The sequence below is a fragment of the Lycium barbarum genome, chromosome 2 (genome assembly GCF_019175385.1).
Source record: "Lycium barbarum isolate Lr01 chromosome 2, ASM1917538v2, whole genome shotgun sequence".
NCBI lineage: Eukaryota > Viridiplantae > Streptophyta > Magnoliopsida > Solanales > Solanaceae > Lycium > Lycium barbarum.
Genome location: NC_083338.1, coordinates 94,985,765 through 94,999,044, shown reverse-complemented (window position 1 = coordinate 94,999,044; position 13,280 = coordinate 94,985,765). Strand labels below are relative to the sequence as shown.

The 13,280-nt window shown below is 36.9% G+C and overlaps 1 protein-coding gene across 1 annotated transcript; it reads left to right on the top strand.

Annotated features, from left to right (window-relative positions):
• Positions 1-1,181: 1,181 nt before the first annotated feature.
• On the top strand, positions 1,182-12,814 carry LOC132626641 (calmodulin-binding transcription activator 5-like). Its single transcript, XM_060341576.1, has 13 exons — positions 1,182-1,585; positions 3,691-3,816; positions 4,092-4,207; positions 5,813-5,901; positions 6,072-6,117; positions 6,742-6,904; positions 7,248-7,367; positions 7,473-7,534; positions 8,411-8,806; positions 9,274-9,971; positions 10,936-11,479; positions 11,926-12,231; positions 12,334-12,814. Exons 1-13 carry the CDS (start codon positions 1,522-1,524, stop codon positions 12,376-12,378), a joined length of 2,775 nt encoding a protein of 924 aa, XP_060197559.1. The 5' UTR covers positions 1,182-1,521; the 3' UTR covers positions 12,379-12,814.
• The last annotated feature ends 466 nt before the right edge of the window (positions 12,815-13,280 follow it).

Below are 13,280 nucleotides of genomic sequence, written 5' to 3'. Positions count from 1 at the left end.
CACATCTTTTTATAAAAATATTATTTTTAGAGAAATTTTTTCTTGTTTCTTTTCTTTTAAAAATCCCTTTAACTAATCAAAAATGTGGGAAGTAATTTATTTTCTTCTTAATCTCGTTTTATCAATAAAAATGGAATTACCATATGTACTTTTTAAATTGATAATATAGGTCATACATATAAGATCATAGTAACGCCTTCACTAACTTTCATTTATATAACGATAAAATTCTTTTTCCTAATAAAATAGAAAAATATTTTTATTTCTTAATCTTTCCGAATTGAAGTAGGATAAGCATTTGCTGATATAATCCTTGGTTTTAAAGTTAAATACAACAATCATAATGCCGTAAAACAAGAAAATTTATGACATTGCTTCAAATCACAAAATATCTTTAAGATATCGTCGATGGAGTTATTGTTGACCCTTTTTTCATTTTAGCTTTAAAACCAAGAATTACATCAGCAAATGCTTATCCTACTTTAATTCGAAAAAGATTAAAAAATATAAATATTTTTGATTTTATTAGAAAAAAAGAATTTTATTGTTATCTAAATGAAAATTAATGATGTGATTACTATGATCTTATATATATATATGATATATATTATCAGCTAAAAAGCATATGAGTAATTTTATTTTAATTGATAGAATGAGATTAAGAAGAAAAGAAACTATCTCCTTCTTTTTTATTAGGTGAAGAGGTTTTAAAAGAAAAGAAACAAGAAAAGGTTTCTTTAAAAATAATATTTTTATAAAAATAATATGCTTAAAAAGAAAAGAAATAATATGTTTATTAGAAAAAAGGCATTTTTGACCCAATTAAATAATAATAGGAGCATTTTTGTTCAATTTCATATGGTTTAAGGGCATCGTTGAACTAAATTATGAACGGAGGGTATTTTTGTTGATTTGGCGGATATTTTTGACCCGTTTCCGTTTAATAAATGGGATATACTAGTTCACTCGAAAGAAAAAAGAAGAAGAGTGGAAAATCACAAGAAAAGTCCTACCCCGGGTCCCACATGTACCCGGATATAATTTGCGTGTCAGCTTCTTTTCTCGGATCGTCTGTACGAATGATATGTACATTTCTTGACCCGACCCATATTTTGTGCCCATTGCCCATACAATTCCATCCATATTAAATGTATTTAAACTAGACTAATTTTTACTCCAATATTATATTGACACTTGCCATTGATGTGTGCCTTTCCTATCTAAACTAATAAAATTGGGTTTTGACTGATCATTTTACGAAAGCTTCATCTTTTTTTCAAGAATTAGCTCATAAAATTCACTGGGGTTTTGATAAGTTTTTTATTCTTCAAGTAAATATTCCAACTTTGTATGATTTTGGTAGGTTCTTGAAGTCTGTTATGTTATGAAAAGCAGCATATCTGGGTTTTGACTGATCATTCACAAAGCTTTATTATTTTCAAGAATTAGCTTTATTGGTTCTTGAAGTAAAGATTGTGAATTTGGATGATTGGTCTGGTGGGGTTTTGAGTTTGTTACAATATGGAAAGCAATAGAGCAGGACAACTTGTTGGGAAGGATATTCATGGTTTTCACACTCTGCAAGGTATTACTATCTTTTACTTTGTTTTTTTGCTAGTTTTATGCAAGAAATGCATGGTTGTGTAATTCTAAAAGAAGAGAAGTTCACTGCATTTAGGGGTTAACTTTGAATTAGGTACCAAAAAGATTAAGGTAGGAACATGTAAGACTTAATGCTAAAAGTAAAAAAGGACAGCTTGGTGCACTAAGCTCCCGCTATGCGCGGGGTACGGGGAAGGGCCGGACCACCAGGGTCTATTGTACGCAGCCTGACCCTGACCCTGCATTTCTGGAAGAGGTTGTTTCCCACGGCTCGAACCCGTGACCTCCCGGTCACATGGCCACGACTTTACCAGTTACGCCAATTAAGGTAGGAACATGTAAGGCTTAATGCTTAGAGTAATCCCTGGAAGTATGACATATAAAGTTTGTTGGAATATTATCACAACAACAACTAAGAGTTAATCCAAAACAAAGGTAAGATGCAATAATTTTACCTTTTCACTGGTTAACCTACCACAACATTCCCTTATATGGAATAGGGATTGACTCAACGTAGGTGGAGTAATAATATCAATTTTGTGTATGAAAATTAGTGATATGTCTAAGCGACTAATTGGTTTCCTGGTATTCATTACAATGGTTTATATGCTGTAATTTGTCATTCGCATTTCTTCAATCTATCCTGAAAAAAACGACGCTTGAAGATGTTTCTGCTGTTCCATATTTTAGTTTCATGAAATCTCTCCGCCACGTGATTAGCCTCTTAATGTAGATTATAATAAGACAGTTCTTATCAAAGTAACAAGGAGTTCCTTGATTTTGAGTAAACCGTGGTATGAGATTGAGGTCTGAGGACCAAGGGCAGAAGAACACTTGGGTAACTTGGTGGGCTGGTTAAAATATATCAACATGATAAATTATCCTGAATACCAATTTTATCGACCAGTTTTTGGATAATGGTGGTGTCGGGACCAACTTCTGCATACTTCGACCATTTCGCCGGCCATATTTTACCTTTAACCAACACAGATATTGGGTAACGCTGTCCGTCGAGACTTAGCCAAATGAGAAGAAACCACTTGTTTCCCTCTGTTGGGATATGAACTCTCATCTCCCATGGTTTTTATCTCATTTCATTGCCCGATAGGCCAAGCTCTTGGGGGCTTTATCCACCATAAAATGACAAGTGCATGAGAACAACATATGTTTTACTATGATTTTCATAAATTCAAACAATGTCCTTTTATTAAGTTAGACATGAAAATACATGTGGCTTTGCATGGCTATTAGTAAAACATGTTGCTTTGCACAAGAGCTGGCCTGCAACTTATAGTAATTGATTTGTGACAATCCCTGAAACTGCAGAAAAAATAGGGAAATTACTTTATTACTCTAAAATCCATATCCGTAGTTGAGGATAGTGGAAAGGTCATTGTGTGATGGAAAGCACTGCAACTATTGGTTTTTTTTTGTACAGTTAATGTGTCTCTACGTGCGAGATCAAGGGAAGTAGGCCAAAACATGCTAATAACACTTGCTATTTATCTCTATTTTTGGATTTTAACTTCTTTTCGATAAATTGGATTTATCTTGACTTTTAAAGTACTTTAGATTATCTTGTGGAAGGATTGGCTGAATGTATGTTCATCCAAATCTTTCTTTTTATCTAATCGCTTGGTCAGGTTCCATAAATCAAACGAACAAGACTTAGTGTGTTGAAATACTCAGAAACCAGAACAAAGTAAATGTTGTTTCCTTGGCCAATTTGGTGAGTGAAGTATCATCAAGTGTGAAAGTGTTTCTAACAAATTATTAATTAAATGTGAGTGTACCCAGAACTTTTCTTTCCCTTTATGATAATTAGGAAGCCAGATCATCATGGAAATAAAACACAAGCTCCTGGATTCCTGGAAAATGAGAGTGAAGTGATGGCCAAAAAAGGTCCCTTGATCTTAAAATGATTAGATGGATGTACGAACTCATAGTGTAGAGGCACAGCACTGCTAAGTTCATATCAGAATTTGCCTCTGACCTTTCCGCAATTGCTTGTAAATTTCACTTTTTGTTGACTTTCTTTTTTGAATCATCCTTGCTGATTAAAAGTGATACTCTCTATTGCATGCACAGATTTGGATATTCCCAGTATAATGGAAGAAGCGAAGATGAGGTGGCTCCGACCAAACGAGATCCATGCGATATTGTGCAACTACAAGTACTTCAACATCTTTGTCAAGCCTGTAAACTTGCCAACAAGTAAGTCCACTCTAAGCATGAATGTGTCGTTATGGTCTCTGTCTTGCTATGATTTCTTTCTTGTTTTGTGCATATGAATTTAATATGAAAGGAAATGGAACAAACGAAGTCATACCCAGCACAAACTTAGTGCTTAGGATTACTTGTGAGTTATAACATTAACTTATTAAACCAATAAAAACACTTACTTATTAAAAAAGGTGTCAGTAAACTAAACTCCTTGGACAGGATAGATTCTATTGATTTATGTAATGTTCTCATGTTCCATACAACAGGTGGCACCATCGTGTTGTTCGATCGTAAGATGCTCAGGAATTTCCGCAAAGATGGTCATAACTGGAAGAAGAAAAAGGATGGGAAAACTGTAAAAGAAGCTCATGAACACTTAAAAGTGAGTGTCAAATGATCCCGAGTGTGTCAATACTTTCCATTATTGTTTGCTACCTTGCTTGTTATTTATCCAATGGACAGTTGCTCCTCATTGCGTTTCTGCTATATTTCCGGTTTCTGCCTTTTTGGTTATAGTTTCTGATTTGAAATCTCTTTGCCTTCTTTTTCGTGTACAAGTACAATTGATGTAATTGAACACTTGAATTTAAGATAATCAGAAAAACTCCGTTCCACTTTATCTATGTGGCTTCATCGTAGACATCCTGTATGCCACTTACTTTTGCTGAATGTACAGCTCTACTTTTGTTAACATTAGTTTTTCCCCCCTGTACAAGGTTAGCAACCTTTGTCATACAGCTACTTACTGAGAAAAAAATGTAGCCTATCACATGCTATGCACGAGCTTTAAGTGACATAAGATAAGGGAAGTAAAAGTTTGTATAGGTGAATATTCAGTCAAACACCTCTTGTTGTCATTTGGATTCGGACTCAAGATGCGGACTTGCTGAGGCTGATTAATGCATGTAGCAGACGGCATTGAATAATTTGAAATACACGCTCAAGCATAATCGATGGAAGACAATGTTAATAGATGAACATCTCTCCTATAATACGTCATCCTTGACAGGTGAGAGCTTACTGTCACACTGAAACACAGAATCTGAGGAATTTCTAATTGCACAGTACTTGACCATGCGATGAGTTTTGCGGTGGTCTGTCAATTATTCATCTACTGCTGCTACATGACTGAAGGTGGTTAGACATGGCACGAACCACTAAGAAAGCACAGTATAAACCCATCTATCAGCTGAAATATCTGGAGCTCATTCAGGAACAAGCTAGAACGACTATGATCAATATTGTTGGAACTAATTATGCATAAAGGATTAACCAATGCCCAAAATCGCATAACCAAACAATTGTTTTGCCAAAAAACTCAGGGAACTAAGACCAACTCCAGTATCACCTGTAGATACTGATATGCTTCTGTTTTTCTGCTATGTCTGAAGATGACTGTGAAGGCCTAGCTAGATTCAAAATGGCCAAATCCAATTAGCAAATTATCAATCTGCATTCATCTAGCTAAAGAGATTTTCTAGTATCCTAATTGCTTTAGGGTTTAGAGTCATTTTAAAAACTGCACATGTCTAGTTTTAATTGTTAATATCTAACTTGCTTTCCGCGGAACCTTTGGATAACTCGTCTTTCACATTAACCATTTTTTAAGAACACTTTATCATTAATTTTAGTTTTTTTCCCTTCATTCTTCCATACCATGTTTCTTTTGTCACTCCTACACCAGAACTGTGGGGTGCTTTATATTTGCAATTTGCAAGTGTATTTTCTTTTATAGTTTGATGCATAAAAGTTGTTAATCTTCTTGCTCAATGCTTGCAATAGAATGTCTCCCCTGAAAAGCAAAGATGAGCTTTTTGTTTCAATTTTGTACTCTTCCCATCCATGTCTTATGCCTCTTCTCCATTTGAAATTGAGATGATTTGGTCTCTTCCAGAAGATACGTATCTTCAAGATCAAGATCAAGATCTTGAGTTGAGATTTGCAATCTTTTTTGTGCTGGTCAGATTCATTTTATTTCTTACTGCAGGTTGGTAATGACGAACGAATTCATGTGTACTATGCACATGGAGAAGATCGCCCGACCTTTGTCCGGAGATGTTATTGGCTACTTGACAAGTATGAAATACATTTAATTGCTGCTAGCATCAAGCTGATAAGAGGGTTCCTCTTTTTTTTTTTTTCATTTCAATTAGCAACAATGATAAATCATTTGAGACATTATCCACTTACATGAAACAACCTATATCCTTTGAGTTTGATTTTGTCCATTGCTATGCTTGTATCAGGTCTCTTGAACACATAGTCCTTGTTCATTATCGCGAAACTCAGGAGGTTTGTTTCCTTTATCTTGGTAACTTCTTCAATACATATCACGTATGATAAAACAAAGTCCTTCATCAATACGTATCCGTATCTGCGTGTTCTAGTTTCTTGTTGTCCCCGTTTAGACTTCCTGTGAAATAACTATCATTCATATACTTCTATAATTTTGGGATATATACCATCAAGTTCTTAGGTTCTACTATTTCATATTTAGAAGAATGTCAAGTTGTCTGGCCATCTGAATTGATGTGTAGCAAATACTATTACATATACCGGCACTGCTATCGAACTGTTTGGCAACGCTTCACCAATATAACAGCTTTGAAAAGGGATAGAGAACATATATGCATACTTGGGAAATAACATCTCCTTCCTTGCTTCTTTTTGGTGCCCTCATGAAGTTTCAGTTTGTATTTAAGATTGGATGTCATTCATAGAGAATGATATTATCTTGTAGATCCTCTACCTTTTGATATATTGCTTGTATACGGGAGATTTTCCCATTATTAATAAGACTATTTACTTTATCCGCAAAGTAAAAGGATTTTACCTCTATTGGAATAAATCCCTTTTTAAGTAGCTATAAATTACATCAGTGGTTTAATATAATTGCTGTCTATGTCTACTGTGCAGACACAGGGCTCTTCAGCAACCTCTGTTGCCAAGTGTTCTTCAGCCACTCCAGTTAATTCTAATTCCAGTTCAGATCCATCCAACCCATCTGGTTGGGTTTTATCAGAAGAATGTAATTCCGTGGATGAACGGGCGTACGGCGCCAGCCAACATGCACATTTAGGTACTGCAAATTGGCTTTCTAGAAATAATATGTTATTGGTATTTTATTTAATAGAATCTCAACTGCCTGGACTGAGCCATCTATGAATGGAGATGTAAGCAACATGTTTAATCCTTATGTATAGGTAGTCGCTGCATAAATAAAATAACAGAATATTACTCTTGAAGATAATGGGGTATTTTTATTTTTAGGAACTTCTAATAATATATCATGCAACAAGATAGTAACCTACTTATGTTTTTAGATCTCGGACGTGCTGTAATCTTGTAATGTCCTAATAAGTTAAAACCTATTCTCCCCTTTAGAATCGGCTGGGTTAAGTCATGTCTTCTACTGATTGCAGAGCCTAACAGGGATATGACCGCTAAATCTCATGAGCAGAGACTTCTTGAGATTAATACACTTGAGTGGGATGAGCTTTTGGCACCCAACGATCCTAACAAGCTAGTTACAACTCAAGAAGGTACCGTGGATTATAGTAGAATTGGCACGTGTAGCCTGTGAAAAGTTATTTGATCATTTACCTAATTCATTGATTGATCATCTTCCCTTTTGTAACCATGTACAGTGGGAGGAAGAGCTTCAGTCGGGCAACAGAATCAATTTGAAGTTAATGGTTACAGCCTCAATGTAAGCGGTTCTAGTATGCGGTTTGATTCACTAGTACAATTCACCACCATCCAGCTTTTCTCTAACTCATCTTTTGCTGCTACAGGGATTAAGTTTAATGAAATTAATGTGAGGCCCTAATTTTTTGCTTAGTAGTAGGCAATAAGAAGAGTCTTGAAGGGTAAAATAGCAGAACGACAACTGCGCCTCAGTCCCAAGCTAGTTGGGGTTGGCTATATCAATCCTCATTCACCGGGCTGCCCTTTTTTTGTTCTCAAACATTTTTTTTTCTTTTTAAATAACTTCAACTGTTGAAGTCCGTGAGCTATCTTCTCCGTGTTCTGCAGATTTTGATATTCCCAAGTTACTTTTACATTACTCCAACGGACAACCATGATTAACCTTTTAGTTTAGGATGAATTAAAATTTGGACTCAGTTTTGAGTCCCCAAAGTTTCTACAGTGATATAATCATATAATAAGTATGTGTGTTTTTCATTGCTCGTACCACGCAATGGTCATTATTAGATAGATTCACACATCCATATAATGTGTCTGTGTTCGTGTCTCTGTGTGTGTCTGTATAAGTGTGTTGATATGCTTGTATCATTCCGTATACCTTTTAAGGATCTTGGTGGCAAAAGCCTTCAGAAAAAAGATTGGCTTTTACATCATTTCTATCTTATTGACCTAACCTGTAACTTCTGCTTTAAGTGTGTCCTTCCAATTATCAAGTTCTTCCATTAAATAATTCCCCCAGACCTCACATTGTGGGATTTCACTGGGTATGTTGTTGTTCCATTAAATAATTCAACTCCTTCAATATTTAATTGGATTCCATGTGATTATTAGTTTTTTCATTTTCTTTTGTATGGCTACTAATAATGGTGATTTGCAGGATGGCTCTTTATCTGTGTCGAGAGGACCTATAGCATCTTTAGAAAGTTTTGTTGGCCAAGTGGCTGGAAGTGATACTGTAAATTTTAATCCTTCAAATGACATGTCCTTCCGTTCCGGGGATGACCAGATGACTTCAAATCTTCAGAAGAATGAATCTGGAGTAATGACAGTGGGTGCAGGTGATTCCTTTGATAGTCTGAACAAGGATGGTCTCCAAACTCAAGACAGTTTTGGACGGTGGATCAACTACTTCATCACTGATTCTGCAGGATCTGCAGATGAGATGATGACTCCTGAATCTTCAGTAACTGTCGATCAATCATATGTAATGCAGCAGATATTCAACATAACAGAAATATCTCCTTCTTGGGCTCTTTCAAGTGAAGAAACAAAGGTTCTTTTATGTCAAAGCCTTGCTATAATAGTATCAATTCACAAGAATAAAGCCTTCTCTCATGATAAGAGAGAAGGAATGCGCCATTCCCATTTTTTGATTAAAAAAGTCCTATTTGCATTCATTTATGAAAAAAAGCTAATTTATCAATCTCATTGTATTAACGGAATATTAGTACTTCATTAGACATGTCCATAACATAAGGTAACATTTCAGGTGACAATCAAGACCTAGCTTTCTTATCAAAAAGTAATTAAATAAACAAATAACTTAATTCAGCTTTGCATGCTTTTGCTAATGATTGCTTTTGTGAATTCGGCGCACTAAATTTATCAGAGAGAAAATTCACTCCTATAAACTTTTAGATTTACAGTAGCCAATTTCTGCTTGGAGGTGAGAGTTCCAAGATGTGCGCCTTCTTTTTTATCTATGATCTCAACATTTATATTTTGTCTTAATCATTGCAGATCTTAGTGATTGGGCATTTTCCAGGAGGACAATCACAACTGGCAAAGTCAAATTTGCTCTGCGTATGTTCAGATGCTTGTTTTCCTGCAGAATTTGTGCAGTCTGGGGTATATCGTTGTGTAATTTCAGCTCAAGCCCCTGGACTGGTAAATCTATATTTGAGTTTTGACGGTAGCACACCGATCAGTCAAGTCATGACCTTTGAGTTTCGAGCTCCTTCAGCACCTAAATGGACAGCTCCTCTGGAGGACCAGTCTAATTGGGATGAATTTAGAGTTCAAATGAGGCTAGCTCATTTGCTCTTCTCTACGTCCAAGAGCCTAAGCATTTTTTCCAGTAAAGTACACCAAGATTCTCTGAAAAACGCAAAGAACTTTGTTCGAAAATGTGCCCACATTACTGATAATTGGGCATATTTGATCAAATCAATTGAAGACAGGAAAGTCCCTTTCCTACATGCAAAAGACTGCTTGTTCGAGCTGTCTTTGCAAACCAAATTTCATGAATGGCTGTTGGAAAGAGTTATTCATGGGTGTAAGACCTCAGAGCGGGATGAGGAAGGTCAAGGAGTTATCCATTTGTGTGCTATCCTAGGTTATACTTGGGCTGTATATCCATTTTCCTGGTCAGGCTTATCATTGGATTACCGGGACAAGGATGGTTGGACAGCTCTTCACTGGGCTGCGCATTATGGAAGGTAATCCTTACTGCAGCTGAAGAATTTTGAAATCATTATTGTTTCATTGTTTAAAATAGTGTTATTAAAAGCCAACGCTTCGTCGCTTGAAGCGACGAAGCGATGTGAAGTGAGGGGTTACCGCTTCACAAGTGAAGCCATGTGCAAAAAAAAAAAAAAAAAAAAAAAAAATGTTCACTTCAAACAATGACACCCAAAGTGATCCAACTGAAAATGGGCAGTTTTTTTAATCTCAACTTCTGAGGAGTTGGACTAATATAGGCTTTTACTAATATAGGTTTTATCATGACTTCATTGCTCTTGCTATTTCTTATTTTCACATTGTTTTGATTTGCTGCATCTGACTCTTTTCCCTTGTTTTCCTTGTTTTCTTTTGAGCCGAGGGTCTTTCGGAAACAGCCTCCCTACCTTCCAAGGTGGGGGTAAGGTCTGCGTACACTTTACCCTCCCCAGACCCCACATTGTGGGATTCAACTGGGTATGTTGTTGTTGTACTATATGTTGAAATTAGCTATTTAGTTGCAATTTGATTATTATAGTACTAAATTCATGTATGTTTATCATTGTTTAATTTCCGTTAATTGCACCTTTACTATAAAATAGAAAAAAATGTGCGTTTTACTTCTTGCTTTTTGCTTCAAATCCCATGGAGGTTGTCACTTTTTTTGCACTTTCACTTTTAAGACCACTGGTTGAAATAGTTACGAATAGTTACGAATTTCAAAAAAACAAAAAATAGCAGTGGTTGAAAATATAACATGGAGCTTCTGCTGATTTAAGTATGTTCTTACTGCTGTCCACCAAATGTCTGATCGACGCTCCACCCCCTTCCTCCCTCCTCCCTCCACCATCCAAAAAGAGAAATTTTTTTTAAGGACATGAAGACATTCTAGGGCAAATTTATTTTTTAATATTACAAATTTTTGCATATTGGTTGCTTAATTTTAGGAGTTTTGACTATCAGGGAAAAAATGGTAGCAACCCTTCTAGCCGCTGGTGCAAAACCAAATTTGGTGACAGACCCCAATTCAGAGAATCCTGGTGGATGCACTGCTGCTGATCTTGCATCTAAAAATGGTTTCGAAGGTTTGGGAGCTTATCTTGCAGAGAAGGGTTTAGTTGCACACTTTGAGGATATGACCTTGGCTGGAAATGTTAGTGGTTCACTGCAGACCACTACTGAACCTATAAACCCTGGAAACTTCACAGAGGAGGAGCTGTATCTAAAGGATACTTTGGCAGCTTATCGTACTGCTGCTGATGCCGCTGCACGTATACAGACTGCATTCAGAGAACATTCATTCAAAGTGCAGACCAAAGCTGTTGAGTCTTCAAATCCAGAGATAGAAGCACGTAATATAGTTGCTGCTATGAAGATTCAGCATGCTTTCCGCAATTATGAGTCCCGTAAAAAATTGGCAGCTGCTGCACGAATCCAATATAGGTTCCGAACTTGGAAAATGCGGAGAGATTTTCTTAACATGCGGCGTCATGCTATCCAAATTCAAGTAAGTAGCCCCATTTTCTGTTTCTTTCTCATAAGTCTGGCTGAATAATTCCAGCCACCTCTTCCATCAAAAGATCTGAAGTTTAAACTGTTTCTTGTCTGGTTGATCCAAGTTAGTACTGTGTTCCATTTTTCTTAATTTTCAATTGATGTGCTCACTGAAATGAGGACATGAGGTGGGCATTGTCAGAAGAGATTATACCTTTTTGGCTCCACGTTGATTTCCTCAAATCTCGTATATTGCAATTAACCTGCAAAGGATGCTCTTTCTTTTCAATATGCTATCCTCTTGACACTGCTTGGTGCTGTTACTGTAGACTGGTCCCTTTTTTTTTCCCCGGGGGGGGGGGGGGGGGGGGGGGGGGAGTGGGGAGTGGATAAGGTAAATAATTTTGTTAAGAAGACTGGACGAATTTAAATAGTTGAACCCACCTCTGGTTTATGCAGGCCGTGTTCCGTGGTTTCCAAGTCCGAAGGCAGTATCGCAAGATAGTTTGGTCTGTTGGGGTGCTTGAAAAGGCTGTCTTGCGATGGCGTTTGAAGAGAAAAGGATTTCGTGGGCTTCAGGTTCAATCTAGTCAAGAAGTTGATTTCAAGCCTGATGGTGATGTGGAGGAGGACTTCTTCCGAGCCAGTAGGAAACAAGCTGAAGAGCGTGTTGAAAGGTCTGTTGTACGAGTTCAGGCCATGTTTCGATCAAAGCGGGCACAAGAAGATTATAGGAGGATGAAGTTGGAACATAATAATGCTACTGTAAGGGAGCTCTTTCTTTTTTTATTGTTTTGATAATTCGGGTTGACAAACTTCAAGATGTTATTCATCACTTGACATTTACCATATTTGCTCTTTTTGCAGCTGGAATACGACAGGCTTATCAATCCTGATATCCTGATGGGTTAAGAATATAACAAAGACATATTTCCCTGAAATATTTGGAGCTGCAGTGGTATTATCAGTTACCCAGGCAAACAACCCCTCTCCAAAAAAGTATTGTGATATGCCCCTTCCACAAACGTGATTCCTATAGAACGAAAGAGTTGCCTGGTCGTAGCTACTGAGAAAAATAGGTTATGTGTGCTTATTTTGCATATCAATTTGTACATTGGTAGAGATATTGTAAATTGGTAGATTGTGTTATCATCTCAGCTTCGACCATCCAAGTGTTTGAAAAGTGTGGGTTGGCACTCGCAGTTTCCTGTTAGAGGAGTAAAAGCGACATGTTGTATCTGTGGCTAGGGGAGGTTAAGCTTGCTCTCGGTGAGCATCTTGCCTGACTAAGATGTCCAATTATTGCAGTATTAATTTCATGATATGTAATGAATAGATGCTTTGACTATCCTTGTGATCAAATGGGGCATGGACCATAAGTGACCACATAGTCGAGTTCGTGTGAGCATGACAAACTCCTCAAAGATAGTCATGGACAATGATTTTGGATTCAATGGCACAATAAGTAGTTTTGAGTTTGGATGCCTTGAATCTTGGTTTGCTTTCAATGAAAGCTTGAAACTTATGGAGAAAAACTTGGAAGTCCAACAAACCCAAGAAATTGGCATAAACTTAATGGTCTTGGATTTGTTTGGGCATTAGGGATGGCAAGGGCGGGACAGGACAGGGCAGGCCAAATGTTAAACGGGGCTGTGCGGGGCGGGGCAGGAAGGGTCAAAACTTTTATTTTCAAAACATCAAATGGGGCAGGGGCGCAAGGCAGGTGGAAGGGCAGATGAAAGCTTTGGATAATTTATCTTTTCCTGCAATTCTAGTTGCAAAAGTTAGCTAAAATTGGGAATTTTCGGGAACAA